This window comes from Eucalyptus grandis, chromosome 11, assembly GCF_016545825.1.
Source record: "Eucalyptus grandis isolate ANBG69807.140 chromosome 11, ASM1654582v1, whole genome shotgun sequence".
Lineage (NCBI taxonomy): Eukaryota > Viridiplantae > Streptophyta > Magnoliopsida > Myrtales > Myrtaceae > Eucalyptus > Eucalyptus grandis.
In genome coordinates, this window is record NC_052622.1 from 42,892,458 (window position 1) to 42,911,320 (window position 18,863).

Here is an 18,863-nt window from a genome sequence, read left to right on the forward strand (position 1 = left end):
CGTATGTACACATGAAATCCTTAGAAACAACAAAATCAACATCAGCTTTATCTTTCTTTTGCCCTGATTTTCTATTTTTCCAATCAATTTGTCTTCATCATGTGGAGGATCTTGACCACAAAATCCTTTTACCTTTTTCACCTCCTTTTGAATTCCCCCCTTCAACTGGTCTAATTATATTATTGGCAATTCAAAGCTATTCAATTTAATAATATGATTGAACGCCATTATTAAATTAGTGACAATCAGGGAAGGAGTTATAATGCTTTCATGTCCTAAATATTTTAAGTTGTGGTTTCCTTTTTTCTATTTTTGACCTATAGGTTCTTGGCTTACTTTTGCGGTCTTCATGGGACTAAGTCCTCCTCGTGAGTCATGGATTCTCATCATGTTACACGTGATGAGCCCCAATAAAGTCTGGCCCCACTTAAAAATTTGTGTAATTTTATGATGATGGGATTTTCTCATCATGTTACACGTAATGGGCCTAGATAAAGTCTGAAACCTTCAATATTAGATTGAAGGGTAAAAAATCACAACCAAATTTGTTGAATGACTAAGATTTATTGCATTCCAAGACAATGAAATACAGACACAATACCTCCTAGAAACCACTATATCACCTCATACAAATTATGTTTTTCACAATTGATTTTGATTTTTTAAACGTGTAATCAACAACTTAAATAGTTTGTATAAAAAAATACTAAAATAATGAATCTTTACAAGCTACAAAATCAGCTGGTAACCATTGGAGTTTGCCCCAGTGGCCACCCTTCTAACATGGAAGGGGGAGGTGAGGGTTCAAATCCCCACTTTATTAGGGGTTGAGGTCGGGACGATTTAGATTCAAAAGTGGGTTTTGACACTCACGCTCTGCAATGAGGTAGGACAAAAGTCTGAGAATTAGAGTAAAAATAAAATAGAACCGAAAAAAAAAAAAAAAAAAAAATCAGCTGGTAGCTAGATAACTTTTCATGTTTGTCACTGTTCATTCGGTAGTTGATTGAAAATTGGCCATGTGAACTATTTTGGATTTTTGCACATTTGAGACTAATTTGACAAAATTAAGAAAGTTCAGAACTCAATTAACATCCATAAAAAAAAAAAAAATTATCATAGATTGAACAATTTTCCCCAGCTTGCGGTGAGCATTTTTTGAAATTGTGGCACTCGAATTATCAAGTAAGAAATTATATTGCACTTAATTGATTAAGAAAAATAAATCATAACACTCAAGCAAATATCGTACAAAGGCACTCAAATTTTTTTTTGAAGAAAAGAAAATTATGACACTCAAATGAAAACCATACAAAAATTCATAACCCTTACAGTATTCCTTTTTCGATGAAGATTTTTAGTTAAATCTCAAGTGATAATGCTGTAATTTCAATATTTCAATTAATCTCCTTTCACATGAATTGATCAGAATAATTGAGGTTCGACCAGTCAAAAAAGATGGTTAATGACTTTCTTATAGGAGCACAGTGAAGGGGCCAAACCTTATAGATAAACGCATGGACAGATGTACACGTCCCTGGTTTGTGATTTTCTTGCCCAATTCCTACTCTTACAAGATTTGGAGATGACCTGGATCACGGTGAAGGGGCCAAACCTTATAGATGAACGCATGGACGGATGCACACGTCCCTGGTTTATGATTTTCTTGCCCAATTCTTACTCTTACAAGATCCAAAAGAAAAGAAGAACTCGAAAGGTATCTATAAACCGATGAAACCCTTTTATGGTCCGCAAGTGTGATTGCCAAGTTCAGCTTTCATCAGAGTCAAACTCAAGTAAATTCCCAAAAGAATTCGGCTAAATGACATTGTAAACTCTGTTTCAGAATCCCACGCGCATCTTCACTTTTCAATCAAATTCCTCTGCATATCCATCCTCACCTTATATAGCTTAATCTTTGGCCGTTAAAGACAAAACTCCCTCGATTCTATAAGACTAACAGGTAATTTTTCTTTGAGTGGAAATTTGGACTTCTATTTTTTAGGCTGATGGGTGGCTTATGGATTTAAAAAGTAGATAGTATGGATATAAATAGATAAAAGATCCATTTAATCGAAATATCAGTCGCTCTCTCGAACAGGAATAATGTGATCTTAGACAAGATTCGGGTGATGCGTACCCGAAGCAGACTCCACCGAAGGGAAGAGACTCAATAGCGTAATTAAATTAACCTTACTCCACACTTGAAGTAATGAAATATCATGCAATATACCTATATGCAAGAACAATAGAAGACACGGTTGTCGTTGTCGTCCAGCTCTGCTCTTTTTACATTGTTCCCATTTCAAGAAATAAGAGAGTGATTGCTGCGTCAAAACAAAAACACAATTCCGTTGTTTGACCCCACCAGAAACTGTCGCTGCTTCGTAAATCAGAAACCAAATCTCCTTTAAGTTCCAAGTTTTTCATTGTGAGAGACAAATAAAAGGAGCATCGCTTAAGTATCAAACTGAAAAGGGCAAGAGAGGAACGAAAACCTTAAGCCAATTTAAAAAAGTCAACATGCATGCATCTTAACAGATACTACCAAATCCCGTGCGATAGCCGATGGCTTATTGTTTCTTCCATCATCCTCAGTGTAAGATTTTTCCTGTTACAGCATGTAGGACTCTCAGCAATCTCATAAAAGGCAACTTGGTAACGTGACAGTTGTATATAAATTGATCCCTAACCAAGCATAACTTGTGCCAAGCTATTCGACCCTCTTCCTGTTCAAAGTTTTTGGACCTCTGGGCTTAATCACACCAAATATTTACAGCAAAAGTAATGAACTGAAACAATATTGAATCAACAAAGTGAGATGCAAAAACATGCAGGAGAGCTCCGGAGGATGGTATTACCACCATCATAAATGAAATATAGAGAGGCCAATGGAAAGTTTTCAACACAAACAATATCAAGTGCAATCTAATATAAGCCCTCTCGGGATAGTCTTCACCATGCACAGATTTAGTGCAATCTAGATTAGCAGCCCCTCAGGTCCAGCATATATTTTTGCAAACATAATGTCTGGAAGATAACTTCGATTATAACCTTTTATTTTCAAATTTGAGTCTGGAAAGACCGGCCACTGGACAGCAGCACAGCAGCAGCAGCAAATAAGCTGGCTATGTAGGATGAGGCATATGAAATCATTTTTTATGCCATGACACTCAATTTCATATCAAAGTCAAAGATCAACAAGACAACAAAATGCAGAACATTGCCACGTGTGACTCAAAGCCATGGCAGATGACACAATCATTTGCATTCAAACATCCTCACCTTATTTCTTATCCAAAAAAAAAAAAAGCATCCTCACCTTATTTGAAGGTGAAAATTCCAATTTCAATCTCAGAGAAAAGAAATTATGTAAAAAAACGTTTGGCAGCAATTTTGGCATAATTCCCAGTTCTTGTGAGTCAACTTTGGAGCTCAATAGCTCTCAATGGCGACATTAGCATCGTGGACAAACTAGAGATGCAATGACACTTATATATCAACGAAGAAAACACAGCAGATAATTACCTCATCTCCAACTCAAATGGTTGCACAAGCCAAACATATTTCTGGAAACTCAATTTGTAGCAATGATGCAAGTTCGGTCAACTACATAATCAATTTCATGCCGAGGTGAAGACTATGACCTACCTTTGCACTTTCAGTGCCAACATTGACTAAAATCAAATATAATGCATGAATATTCACATACCCAGCAAAACATATATTGCACAAGAAGCATCCACATCTATAAGTGCACATACGCACAATAGCAAGATAAGGCAAATCCAGAATCATCTCTGTCAAAGATAAAATCATAGACCTCATCTTCAAATTCTAATGAGTTTAAGGACTAGTGTTTCAGATATCCATTTGATAGTATAGGAACTATTAAAGAAGTCAATGAACCAAGATCTATCTAGGAAAAAATAAAGACTCCAAAGCATATTATCGAACTTCTATTCAGCAACAAATGAGGATTCTTAAATGGTGGAGAAATTGTTGCAGACGGTATGACCGAAGCTATAAATGGCAGGCATGGTAAAGCCCCAAAATCAATTTGATTATTTCCACAGCAAAGATCAAGAATTCTGCTTAGTGAATTGAATGAGCATAAGATCTAACCAAAGACGCAACAACGAAGATGGCATCTTATTATTAGGTGACATAATGCAAGACTCAGAAACAAAGGATACATAGAACAATTTATTTCAGCCACAAAAGGAATGCATAAGGTTACACAAGATAGTGTATGACATTTCTAACAGCTAGCAATAAGGTTATATCAAGGTTTAACTATAAGCTATCATCTATTTGCCCCAAAAATGGATGAGTTTGTTCCACATCAATCTCATTCTTCTTCCATGTTATGAGTTCCCAAGAATGCTAATAAATGAGGAAGGTGAGGCTATAAGAAAATCGAGTTTGAAGCAGAAGTCATATAAGATTTTTGCCTTCTTATGACTTCCCGATAAGTCAGAAAAGGTAATGCCCTTGAAAAATTATAGGTGTGATTTAATCAATGAAATTTTTATACAAGAGAAGTGATTCATACATGTTATCAAATTCATATAAAAAAATAGAATCCAATACTGACAGAAGAAAAATGAAATACATGTAAACTCAATTACGAACTCAATATGGTTTGGCCACTAATATAATGGACATAAATGATGTCTTCCTGGAATGAGACTGCTGTCCACTAGAGTTGTGCGTCATCATTCTCTAGCAGACAAACAAAGGCCACAAGAAACATCAATTACTTACACAACAACAAGCTTCTCTTGAAGATACAAGTAAAAGATCTCACAAAGAGGAACTTCAAAGAAAGATCTGAGAATACAGAACTCATAACACATGGAATGATCCATTAGCTACCTCCTATGATCCTTTGCCATTATCTTCTTCAAGCTTCTCTCAATTATCAGCAATGAGATTCCTCAACACCAGACTGGGTCGAAATCAAGTAAAAGGCCAGGTGATAATTAATTATCTAGGATCTCCCCAACGACCATCTTTGAGGAGCCAATTTGCAGTGAATGATAATCATGAAATTAACCTTTCCCATGTTACCCAAAGTGAAGTCTCCATGACAAATTATCCCTAATAGAATCCCCAGAGGACAACTGCTCCTTGTTCCTTTCTTTCTGGATGAGCCAAAACACAAGGAGAGGAATTATATAGTCTATTTCTTCCTTCCAACACAAGAATCAAAATGGAATCCCTCCACACCCAAATTGTGTCGCACTATTTTTGGAATATCCCACACTCCATAAAAACTAAAAAGACCATAGTCCTTATTGTAGAAAGAAGTATTTTGCTTCAATGCATCAGGTTTACAATTTTTACATATAGTATAATTTCACTCTCTACATGATATAGTTACAAGGAGTGGACCAAAAAAGGCTCCAAAGAGGAAGAACTACACCTTCTAGCATAAAACTCTTCAATGATTTTAGTCACCACTACAAATCACCAATCCTAGCAAAAGAAAACTACAAAAGAAAAGAAAATGGCAGCATTTCAGGGCTTGTTCGCTTGATAGGCACTTTTGAATTTCCACTTTCATTTCATTGAGAATGAAAAGGCTACTAGCAACTTTGTTTGGCAGAATCATGGAAAATTTTTCAAATGAAAACGCAGTAAGCTTCTTCTAGTTTATTAGGCACAAAAGTGAAAACAGTATCATGGACTGAAAACACATTGGTGTTTCTCACTCCACAATGAGAACAAAGTATCATGGTGAAGGACATTCTTTTCATGATGTCTTCTTCAAAGACTGTATCCAAGCAAACACCCCCCCCCCAAAGGGGGCAGGCGCTCCAAAGCTTCACTGCAAAGCTGAAAGGCATTGAGGAGAGGAAAAAAGTGAGTTCCAGAAACTTTACCCACACAATGAATTGGTAAAGAACATACACCTTCTCTGAAACTTTCTCAAATTCCTTTTCTGAAAGAAAAACCATAACCTTTTCACCAAAATAGAAAGGAAAAAAAAAATCTCTTAGTGAAGCACAAAACATATTTTCAAAATTGTCATTTCCACCAAAAATTCTCATTTTAGTTTACCAAAAATCTTGAAAAATAAAAAGGAAATGAAAGCAGAAAATTGTTTTCATTTCATTTCCTATGGAATTGGAAACTAAAAACACTTCTCGAACTAGACAGCCCCTACAGTTGCAGTCCAAAAGAACACTGCATGTGAGAAAAAAGACACCAAGAGAGTTATGGTTCATGTCAAATTGAAATATATATATATATATATATATATAAAAGTCAAGTACAATGCCTTATTTATAATTCAACCGCAAAACCTATACCCAAGTTAAATATTCACTTATTCACAAACCTTTGCGCAGAATGCAATTAAGCCCTAATTATTTTTACTGGTGACCTCTGCAAAAAGTAAAATCAAGTCTTTTCAATGGACAATGCTGATACTTGCCCAGATAGCACTCAGAGCTTATTGACACCCTTCAAATTGCACTCGTCAATATAGATTTAGGACCTTAATGCACTTTGCAGAAAAGTTTCATGACTTGACTACACGAACTTAAAGTTTAAGACTTAATTACACTTTTTAATTTCTATAGGACTTTAGTGCAACAATTGAAAGGTTCAAGCTCAATTAAATGATATGTGGAACGATTCCTCCAAAACATGACTGCCATTTTTAATAAAGCAAGCATTGACAAAGCATGGTATCATATTTTAAGGAAGGGTTAATCAACTATAACAAGCTATCAAATTAGAACAATTGATGTGCATCAGAAGAAACACATCATTGGATTAAATTTAATATTGCGTTACAAACTCACTGAAAACTTACTTCAGTGGCATGTGCAACCTCATTATCATTAGCACTGACCAAAGTTGGGTCTTTAATATGCAGAAGACAAATTTTGGCATGCAAGTTCCTCAATTTAGACCTGAATATTCAGCCAACAGGAGCATCCTTTTCTTTCCTGAATTAAGCTATTATGCTGGAGTGCATGTCATATTTCATAATTCCATAAAACAATATATTTTAGTCAATATCTAACTCAGCAACTACTAATTCGAGTATATTTTAAATTATGCTGCATTAGTCGACAAGGACAATGTCCCATAACCTCATCCAAACACCAAATGAAATATGTACTTCAAGCAAAATAATAAACAATATGGTATCTAGACTCCAAAATCATGCATTACACTAATTCATTATTATTGAGCAATGCAACTCCGGAATCATTGATCAGTATCATGAATAGTGACATACTTTAAATCAACCAATAAAATGTACAAATCTCAATAGACACATCAATGTCGCAGATAATATTGCAAATGCTAACAGCTAGGTCAGGAAAATACGTCTTAATTATTTAAGTATCTAGTACATGCTCCATCACATCACATCTACGCAACAACCAAACATAAACAAAGACACATGCAAATTCTAGAAGCATGCACCAAACTATTGGAAGACCATCTAGAATTGCACTATATTAATGCATCACACAAAGTACACAATCATTAATATCAGGCATTAAGGAGAAAAAGTAAATTCAAATTACCTCCCAGCTATTTGAAAAAAGAGACTCAAGCCCCTTGCATCATACATGCATAACACAAGACTTCACAACTCATCAATGCCATGCATTAAAATATTACACTCAAGGCAAATAATTCAAAGTCACCATTCACTTATTCCAAAGATTGGGACCTCAAATGCAGATCGTATGACAACGATAGAGAGCACGCTTGTACACAGCCATGTCCCTTTTATGAATGCTAACTAGCGTGCTCTCTCTCGTTGTCAAGCAACAATATCACCTAGAGGCCCAAATCTGCATAAGGAAAAGCACAGAGGTGAACTCTACTTATGACATGAAAGTATAAATCTTTTACCATAATCTATGGATCATTACACATTACTTGACTGAAATTCAATAGCCAATCCAATCCTCACCAACAAGAGTACTGTATTGGATGATTGTTATAGTATTCTCCAATTCAAATTAGAAGGATACAAGCAATATTTTGGAACATATAAACATGCAATAGGCATAGAAAATAGTTTGCCTTATCAATAAAGGGGTCAATAAAGGGGTCTCAACCAAAATCTCCAGAAGCGCAGATCGCTGTAAGCCAACAAAAATGTCCCCATACTGACTTAAACACAGCAAGAGACGAACAGCTTCAAAGGTTGAAGCTTACTAGGCATATGTTTCAGAGGGATCAGCACGGACGTGAGTTAGAAGAGCATAAACAGCACCGAAATCTCGCAACTCAAGATCTTCAAAAGAAATAATCAAAAGGAAAGGAAAGAATATATTGCATGCCCATAAATTATTATCGAAAAAGAGGGCACAAAACCAAAACCCAAGTGACATTTATGACTCAATCATGACGCACCCACATCTAGTGAGAACAGCATGGGGAGCCACCTTATAGGAACCACCATTAACCAAAGAAAAGTATCCAAAACCGGTGAGACTACATCGAAAAACTGCGAGCCTAAAGATCCAAAAGGGAGAACATTTAAAAAATAAGTAGGTGCTCGTGCTAGCTAGGGCAGTAAGCATGTGAATCCAGTAAAGCATGAGTAAGTTCAACAAAACTCAAATAAACTCATAGAAAAGAAAATTCCCTTTCCCTCAATAAGTAGCGACAAACTGGAAACAAGCTTAATCCGAACATAAAACCTCCACAAAACAAAGCAAGCACAAGCAAACAGAAAATGAAATGTGTCCGCGAGAGCAAACTCTTAACGATCTCCAGATCAAGAACTGCCGAACCCTATCACTATACTGAAGAAAAGAAGAAAAAATCCATCCCGGTTTCGCATCCAAAAAATTTCGCATTTCGCAACGGCGAGCAAAGCAAAACCCTAGGGAGAGTCAAACGGCACCAACTTCCCGCTCCCAAGAAAACCCAGTCTGATTCAACGCTCGCGGAAAAAAGTAAAAAGAGTCGCCCGTGTAGAAGGTCACAAAGAGAGAGCACTTTCCTTGCGGAACCCGAAGGAAAATGCCCATCGAATCACACCGGACAAAGCCGAAACGCAAGAGGCAACTCCAGATCTCCGCCGAGGAGACCAATGAAACAGAGAAGAAGAAGAAGAGGATGAAGATGGAAGATGATAGGAGATGAAACATGGTGGGAACGATTCTTGAAAACCCCACAACCAATGAGTGATCTCTAGCATGCGAGGAGATAAGGATCGAAAACAAGTAGACAACTTGCGCTTTCCCTGGTCCTAGAGAGAGAGAGAGATCTCGACTGTTCCACGAGCTTTAGAGCGAGAAGATCGGGCAGCAAGCGTGATTACGAAAGCCAACAACTTCGGAAATCAAAAGAAATTCGGAAAAAATTAGGAAAAAACGGTACAACTTCCAGATCCTCCTCTTTTTCTTTGCCGGGTGGGGTGGCCCACCGGGGGGATGGGGGCGACCGCATCCTGAGGGGGAGGATGCGTCGCCCCTGGCGATCCCGGCCGTCCACGTGTACAGCGAGCCGCGGCGAGAGCGATGGGTCGACGGCCCGCATCGACCGGAGCTGATCTGAGAAGGTACCGACCGTGTGCCTGCAAAATTGCCTTATTAGGGGGTGCTCCGTCCCCCCCACGCGCGGCCGCACAGCGCGTCGCCGCCACGATGACACGGACTCGACCCGTCAGCTGTCGGATTGGGTCCGCGCCGTACCGTCTCGAATTGCCAATGCCATGACCCGTCCACTCTTAACTGATCTCCCTCGGAAGGAAAAAAATAACTGTTCACAATGGTTTCCCTTAATTGATCACCATACCATACGTAAGTGCTCACTATATAATGTTATTTGATAATGTAGATTATTGGATGCTGAATTCAACTCGTCGATCTTCCTGTTCTTCTACCAAAGAAAAGTAAAAGAAAAAAGACATTGGGCATTAATGTGTCCATCGTTATCTTATGATGTGAATAATTATATCATAATTGTAAATTAATAACTTCCTTGGATAATCAACGGGTAACTTTTTTTGTTGTCCACCATTCAAATTTAACGGATTTGAAGCCACACTAGTAAATTCTATTAACTTGAATAAACATAAGGACAATGTTGAATATTTTTTATATATAGAGACTACTAGAATGAACATTTGTTAATAATTCAAGTATTACATTGAGCAATTTAGACGTCAAAGGATGATATTATATATTGGACCAAAATTATGAACTATTTCTGCTAATGAATATGTTGAGCTTTTAATAAATTTATATTGATTATTATTAAAATAATAATTATATGCAACTGAGAATAATTAATGCATTGAAACACGACATTTTTCAATCACTTATTCAACAACTATCCTGAGCTTTCCCAATTTTCATATCTCTCTTTAACCCTTTACAATAAGGACATAAGTAAAGTAGATTACTGAGTTGTCAAGATTCGAAAGACTAATAAACTTTTTTTATTTGGGTTTTGTACCCTCTCCAAGCCCTTTTAGATTTAATTTGCTTCGAAACTCTTGATATGTACTCATCAATTTTTTTAGTGAACAGTAATTACGTATTTTTGACTAAAGAGAGAGAGAGAGAGAAAACATGTTTTATGAGTCCTAGTTATTCGTTTTATTCTATTTGCCAACAAGGACAGGGCGTTGTTCGGGCCCTCCACTACTCGTCCTTGTTCCTCTCAAATAGTAAAATTCCAATTTTATGGGACAGTACCCTGTTCCCGCAAAAATTTGCGATTTCCTAGGGCCTCGCCTCACCTTTTTTATAGAAAAGAAAAATCAAATGGGTCTGCTGTTTTCAAGGTGGTTCCATTTAACCCTGGCATGAACTTTATCGGTTACCTATCAACGCATCTGAGAAAACATCGTGGTGGACGAAAAACAAAGGTACTATTAAGGGCGAGCATTGAAAATTGATTCCATTCCTAATTCCAAGGTAGAGATCGCTAGCTCAGCCCAAGTCAATTTTGAAGTCTAGTCTTAAAGTACGAACAAACAGCAATTAAACTATTTATCCAACAGCTTTTTTTGCAATGAAATGGTGCTAATCTTTTGTTTTTATAATAAGAATATGACTTTTTAGCCAAAACTTAACATAGGCTCCCTAGAAAGCAATAGCAAACTTGACTGATTTAGGAGCAACAGTCAGTTCCAAAACCAATTTGATTCTCAATTCCAATTTTTATAAACTAGAGTCCATAAGATCTGTTGCTAGTTCTAGATAGACGACTAAGTCACTCTAGAACCAATTACCATTTGCTAGTATCAAGAGACACTCGGAGCCTATACAACACATTTGTACACATCATCTCTAGTTGTGAAATGTCATGGTGAAATTTTCATTTCCATTCATAGTTGCAATAGCTTACAACAAGCTGCCACAGCCAATGTTAAAGCATATATTATCAAATCCACGCATTACAACTGAGGGCATTAGAACCAAACCGGAAAAACGAACTGAAAATGAAATCGATATGAACCAAACTAAATTTTCTTGCATTTTCAATTCGGTTTGGATAATGAAAAACTAGCCATTTTTATATTCTAGTTTGGATAGTTTTGCTAGACAAAAACTGATTTTCTTAATATTATAATTTACATAATTTCTCTCATTTTCCATTAATTATATATATATATAAAGAAAACTTAACACCAAATCTAGTCTCCAGTTCAAGTTAAATTCAGCTCGAGGCATGGTTCAGTTCAAAATTAATGCACATTCAAATGGTTTAGTTCGGGTTTCTTGAAAATTTGAATCAAATTAAACCAGTGACACCCCTAATTACAATATCTCAATAGCCATTATAGTTATATCGGACAGGCATGTGCGTTTTGCTAGTTGACTCATAAAATTCTGCAATTAGCAAGTAAAGTTAGATTTCCTAATGTGACCGGGGCTATACATATATTATCGCCCAAGCTCCAATATAAATAAGTACGAGCAAATTATGTACAACTTAGAACTACGCCATTTATATTTGCGTGGGATGTTGTTCTCATGTCAACAGGATGCTACATGTCATTTTTACGTACATCAACCATATCAATCCCCAAAAAATTCTAAAGCATATCCAAATATCAACTTACTGAAATGTTGCTTCATTTTTCGATTACTTTGTTAATAAAGTGACAATGAAAGAGTAAGCTGATATGAGAAGAAGAGTTCGACACAATCATATTTACACCATCGAACCAATTACATCACTTCAATCTACATGAACGAAGTGATTCTGTTTGATAATCTCAATGTCGTCTGAACCATTTATCAAAATAAAGCCATCTACACTACAACCGAAATTGGATTTTTTCGGTTCCTAAAACCTAAAATGCTAGGACTTATGACCCCAAATCAACTGAGTTATCATAAGTAACGATAATAAAAAATAATGGATTGATGTGAATGATAGAAAGGACAACCCAAAACTGATAGGTGGAGGAAACCATATATATATATAAATATTACATTAGACTATTGTAGAGCAATGTGGAATAATATTTCGACAATGACATTGTCTAAATTCTAATAAATTATTGTAATGACCTTGAGAAAAAAATGTTATTTGCCTAATTTTTTTATGCCATTTGATTTGAGTGGTTCGCTGATTTGATCAATCAAATCTTAATGGTCAAAGAATCTGAGTGCATAATTACCTCATGACTTCCACTTAAGTGCCATTTGTACCAACCACTGACCATGCCTCCTTTTTTTTTCATCTGATAAAAAACTGGGATGGGCATTAAAGGTCCAAAATCTCCTCACACGAGATTGGCCATAAGTTAATTTAGAAATATATTTATAACACGAATTGAACTCGTGATCTCGCGAAAGATCACGAAAGACCGACGAACCCTTAACGATAATTATGCGCCAATATCTTAGGAGAGAATTCAAGCTTTTCTGATTTTTTTTTATCTAGGGAACTATTCGACGATAGATAATCAAATGGCCGTACTACTATTACGCAGTATTTTCATCCGCGCAAATCGATCATTGCGCGGGAAGTATGATGTGGGGTGTATTTCAAAAAATTCTCAAATGAAAACTCTCACTCGACTCGGAATATTGGGCTTGGTTCTGACTTTTACTTATAGAGGAAAACAAAAAAAACGCACGGGTCCAATTTGGGCTCGGCTTTACTTTGATGGGCCGTACGATTTGGTCCACTTTGTCCCTTCATTCTTCTTTTTGGGCCATGCATTGTATCCCTTCCTTAGAGTTCTTCTCCTAGGCTTCCTCATTAGTAGACAGATCACTTTATACTTGAGTCCTCTTGCCAAGTGCCTAGGTGACGCATGACGACGTTTTCGTGTTTTTAAGTTAGATTAAGATGAATTCACTTGAGAATTAGAATGAAGATTAGCATAATTAGACGCGCTTACAGTTATAACCAAAAATAATAGAGGGCCTCTATATGACACAAAGCAAATTGAGGGGATCGATTTTTGATTCCTAAGTAGAATATTTAATTTTCATAATAACATATAGAAGTTGCATTATTTGACAACAATGCATATGGTGGTCTAGTGGGTATCTTTTATTTCTTCGTATAGACGACATGGTCCGATTCTCGAGTGGTGGTTTAAAACTGCCCAAGAAATGGTTTGGTTGATTATATTTGAACTTGTTCTTGGGTAAATCTAGCGGTTTTGGTCTTTGAACCTAGACCAAGTCTAGATTCACAAAAATGGGAACCCGAATCGGTTCTTCCTAAAATGGCCTTGAATTGGTCTATCCAAGCCAATTTCGGTCCGGTTCCAAGGTTGAACCAAACCTTGTGCATACCCTTTAATTCATATCTTGGTATCCATACTAAATGGGTTGACCATATAAGGGAATTTATGAATGACCTTGATATGGCATCGAATAAAACGAGGAAAGTTCTTAAAATAGGGATAGTCCTCTTAAGATTTTTCTTCTATATATTTCCCCTTCATTGGATCTTGAGTTGCAACCCCGATTATGAATTGAAGACTTTTTCAAAATGGTTTCCTCCAAGAAAGTCAAAACTGAGACTTTTGGTGGCCAACGTCGTCCTCTTCAACCACAAGCAATCCTGCCAAAAAGAAGGTGCAAACGTGGGTCCTGTATAGGAGCAAAATCAATACAGGTGCTAAAAACCATCTATTTGAATTCCCCTGTTGAGCTTGTTTACACGCTCGCTCGTGGCCTCCGTCTTGAGGTTGACTTGGATTATCATCATTCCGTGGCAAGCAAAGAGAAAAATGAAAAAAGAAAAGGGCGGATGCTTTGGATCAGTTCATTTCATCAACTTGATATCTTGTTGTGATCTGAATCATTTAATGCGAATTGAGGGTCGTGTCTCTCCAACTTTTAGCAGTTCCAAGCATCTTATATTTCTTCTGTAGTGCACATGCAGTCCTTTCCTTCCTACGCCACACCCTCCAATGTGAAGCTGTAGGAGATTTGACTAAGATCAGGCTGGCCAATTGCATTCAGCAAAAACTTATATAACGCCCCATGCCTTTTGTTACAGCTTAATTTGGTCTAGTGCTTCTCCTCTGAGCACAAGGACTCGAGTGATATTCACCGTCATCTTTCTTTGCTCAATTCTCTGTGTTCCACATATGGTATATGAACGCCTTCCATTTCCGGCCCGGTGCATTTATAGTGATCACTCAGGAGACAGCTGACATCTCTCCGCACTAACTTGGCAAGTTGTTTCAATTCGCCAGCCAAGGTAATGAAGTAGTGTCCAGAAATACACCGGCTGGGAAAAAATATGAATGGCAAAATCATGCACGCCTATGCTGCTGTATCTAGACATCCATGGGGGACGCGAGGAATTATTGTTCGTTTTAGTATCCCTCTATGCATTTCCTAAGAACCGTGTATTCATTCTGTGTTTTTTCTAGGATTTTGTTGTCTCAATCTGGAAGATGAAACTGCCAGCTGTTGTAAGTCTCCCTCTCATGCCGGCTCCTGATGTGTCATCTCTCCTTTCGTGCAATCTGGTGTTGCTCATTTGGATTTGCGGACTTAATTGTACATCGTTTTTGTGATTTAGCATGGGAACTTATGCATAGTTTTCTGAGACATATAATCCATGAAATCTTTCTGTGCCAAATCCATGCGATTGTCCTGACATGTACTTCAAATGAGATTTTATTGCCATGGAAAGGGAAACTTTTTACAATGGGCGCAACAGATAATGCATGATATTTCAGTCGCTGATGAATATAAAAGCTGTTCATATCTATCCTCACTTTTTGTCAATTCGGAAGAATGAAGAGATTCTGTTATCGGTATGTCCTATAGGACAGACACCGTCTCTCTGGTTTCGATGAAATTGCTTCAAAGATTTTCAGGAAATCTACTTCAGAAGTTTCAATCCGCAAAATCTTTTACCTCACTTATTATCCATTGTTACATTGTAGTTCAACTTTCTGTGCCTGATTTTGTTGTGTCCTATAATTTTTAGATATGTTTTCTGCAGGCACTGAAGAGGAAAGGATTATCTCTCTGCAACTTTGTGCTCTTGCTGTCCGCTGCTTTCCTCATTGGTGGAGCGTTTGTCACAAATGATTATCCACAGCTTTCTTCATTCCGAAGAACTTATTCTCCGGCATGCCCCCTCAAGAGTCCTCTAATTTCTAATGAAAAGTTTCCTCGTTCAATTTTGTGAATTAGCTTGTTATATACGCCAATGGCATTGTGGCATTAAACCAAGGCTTTTCTTTCGCAGAAAATTCTCGGATTGCATACTGTAAACAGTCAGCACAATGTGACATCCCAGTGCGAGGTTCGGCTATGCAACACAACTTTTGTTGCAATTGCGTGCATTTTCTGTCTTTGTTCTTAACTTGAAATCGAGGATTCTGTTTTCATCTTTTGGTTAAACTGTCCAATCAACAGACACCGTGCAAACCTCGTGGCAGTGAGACGCTACCCAGAGGCATTGTTTCAAGCACTTCGGATCTAAAATTGCGACCTTTATGGGACTCACATAATACAAAGGTGCAATTCGGTCGTTCTTTAAGTGGCATTTTCTTGGCTTCTATCAACTCTTACGTCATGAAGTTTGTTCATCTTTTTGTTCAGAGCTCAAACTCAACGAACTTACTCGCCATTCCAGTAGGAATACGGCAAAAAGATAATGTAGACAAGATCGTCAAAAAGGTGATCGCTTAGTCCGCCACTTTATGCCTGATCACCTTCTTGTCATGTAGTTGATTTTGATCTCACATCGTTGCAGTTTCTATCAAGTGATTTCCTCGTGATGCTTTTTCATTATGATGGGAATGTGGACGGATGGAGGGACACCGAATGGAGTGATCATGCTATTCATGTGTCTGCTATCAACCAAACCAAGTGGTAATAGTAGATAGCTACTGAAGCTAGTTCTCTAAGTGTCATCTACAACTTCATCAATTTCTTCCTAACTTGCAATAAAGTTCTTCCATTTTGATATCCTAGGTGGTTCGCAAAGCGCTTTCTACATCCAGACATTGTTTCTGAATACGCTTACATCTTCCTTTGGGATGAGGATCTTGGAGTGGAAAATTTCCATGTTGGAAGGTAATAGTTTTCTGCTTTACTAGTGAAAAATTGGATGAGTGTGAGTTTTCCTTTTTGGCTGGTAGTTGACATTTTATGAAAGCTCAATGCAGATATCTTTCAATTGTCAAAGAAGAAGGGCTTGAAATATCGCAACCAGCACTTGACCCGAATAAATCAGAGATCCATCATCAAATCACTGAACGAGATAGAAAATCGAAAGTACACAGGTCTGCTGTTTCTGTCAATATTATGATCGAGAAGAATAAAAAATCTACAGTCACAGTGACTGTTTTTGAATTTGCAATGAGTCACAACAGCTGATGGAAATCTTGTGTTCAATTTCTGGCAGATCATAAATCGTTTTTTTCTACTCTTAATATCTAAGATAATGCATTTTCATCATTGTAATCATTATAGTTCTGGTGACATGGTTGTAACAGGAGGATCTTCAGAGAGATGGGTGGGGGATTTACGTGCAATGAAAACAGTACAAGCCCTCCATGCACAGGGTAAAAGTCTGCACACGCTATTGTCAGATTTACCATGATTTTTATGAGTATCTCAGTTTACATCAGCATCCTTCTAGTCTGAAATTTCAATGTACTGTGACGATGAAATGCTCTTACATGATTGTTTGGGTAGCTAAAGGAAAAAAGGTTTTATAAACTGCAATGTAGGTGGGTGGAAATTATGGCACCTGTTTTCTCACGAGCATCATGGCGCTGTGTGTGGCATATGATTCAGGTATTGTGCAGTTTTTTACAATATTACGAAAAGGCATACCAAAGGCATGGTCATAAATTCAGTCAATTGATTGTGGAGCACAATTGAAGCCCGTTTATGCTTCAGGAGGAACTTCTATGAAAAAAGATTGACCTTAAAAACTTTGTACAGTTTTTCATTCTCTGTTGTTGGAGTCTACGGTTCTATCGTATCCATCTCTTTCTTATATCTTCTCTTCTTTTGCAGAATGACTTAACTCATGCGTGGGGATTGGATTATCAGCTCGGCTACTGTGCTCAGGCATTTTTCTTGTAGCAAAAAATTAATCAAAGATAGAATGTTTTTTTCTCCCCGTACAACTAATCTCCCAAAGGCTCTTTCAACAGGGTGATCGAATGAAAAAAATTGGGGTTGTGGATTCTGAGTACATAGTTCATTCTGGCTCTGTTACACTGGGGAGTGTGGTATGGAAAAATGTAAGAACCTTTAACTATGTCCTGCTATCGATTGCCTTAAGGTCATTTTCATCCTGAGCTCAGCTTGATAAATCCTACTTTTTTTCTGGATTTAGTTCATTTGCTTTCATGTATTTCTTCTGACTGAAAAAGCACATCAGTGCCATGTCTGGCACTTAGACATTCCTATCTTGAGGATTCATGCATGTTAACTGCAAAATAAATCATTATATCAACTCTTCTGCCCTCATTGCAACGTTGCGCTCTAAAATTTCTAACTAACAAGGTTAAGAAATTTTCAGGAGGGAAACCATATCCTTTCTTTATGTGTTTGCATGTGATCCACATGATCTTATGCATCTTAGCAAATATTCGTGGATGTTCTTCATCTTGTTGTTGCCTCTCAGGTTCTTCTCTTGCCAAACTTTGGATCCTTTAACAAACAGAAAAATATCTTACTTTCTCCATTTTTCATGTAACCTGCATAATTCAGTTATCTTATATAGTAGAACCTCAAGTTTATGCCTGGATGAACAGCCAAGTGTAAGTCTGTTGCAGCAAGTAGTTGTATCTGTTGAATAGTATGTGGTAATCAATAGTCACTGGTGCAGGCAAATCATGAAGCAATGGGTAAAACTGTACAATCCACCTCACATCAATCAGTACCTGATCAACCCGATACTAGAAGTTTGGTAAGTGCTCTAAGGCAGCATATGCATGACATTTCTCTGCGGGCTCAGATACATTTCTTCGAAATGTCAATCTGTAGAGGTGCCACCAAAAGAAAAAGAAAGGCTAACAGACCATGACTAGATGGATACTGTCTTGATAGTTAGCAGAACAGTTTTATAAAACCATTATCTATTATGGCATCAATCTAGTCATTGCTTAAACATTTGTTTTGTGCAGATTAGAAATGAGTCCTTTGCTCAGTGGAGGATCTTCCTGCACAGATGGAGAAAATCAATTGAGGAGGATCACTGTTGGACTGATCCATATTAAGCAGGATAAAAAGGCTACATGAAAGCATTTTTAGCCCCCTTGCAGAGATGAACCACAACATTTTTGGAAAATCTATTGAGGTATTGCCTCATTAGTAACAAAAGGTGGTAATTCACGCCATTCATCTCTCTTCAACAGTACTAGCATACAGCACGTGTTTCTTGGTGCTGAGAAAAGAGGAGCTACT

The 18,863-nt window shown here is 37.3% G+C and overlaps 1 protein-coding gene across 1 annotated transcript; it reads left to right on the forward strand.

Annotated features, from left to right (window-relative positions):
- Positions 1-15,169: 15,169 nt before the first annotated feature.
- Positions 15,170-18,676, forward strand: LOC104427672. The gene is made up of 14 exons (XM_039305356.1): positions 15,170-15,241; positions 15,433-15,561; positions 15,682-15,738; positions 15,852-15,953; positions 16,038-16,115; positions 16,192-16,310; positions 16,413-16,514; positions 16,607-16,723; positions 16,937-17,005; positions 17,174-17,240; positions 17,466-17,519; positions 17,606-17,683; positions 18,286-18,366; positions 18,584-18,676. Exons 1-14 carry the CDS (start codon positions 15,170-15,172, stop codon positions 18,674-18,676), a joined length of 1,218 nt encoding a protein of 405 aa, XP_039161290.1.
- The last annotated feature ends 187 nt before the right edge of the window (positions 18,677-18,863 follow it).

Coding starts and splice junctions, on each gene's coding strand:
- LOC104427672 (XM_039305356.1), top strand. CDS start 15,170: ATGAATATAAAAGCTGTTCATATCTATCCTCACTTTTTGTCAATTCGG. Junction 16,311..16,412: donor GCTATCAACCAAACCAAGTG/GTAATAGTAGAT, acceptor TTGATATCCTAG/GTGGTTCGCAAAGCGCTTTC. Junction 17,684..18,285: donor CTGTTACACTGGGGAGTGTG/GTATGGAAAAAT, acceptor TCACTGGTGCAG/GCAAATCATGAAGCAATGGG.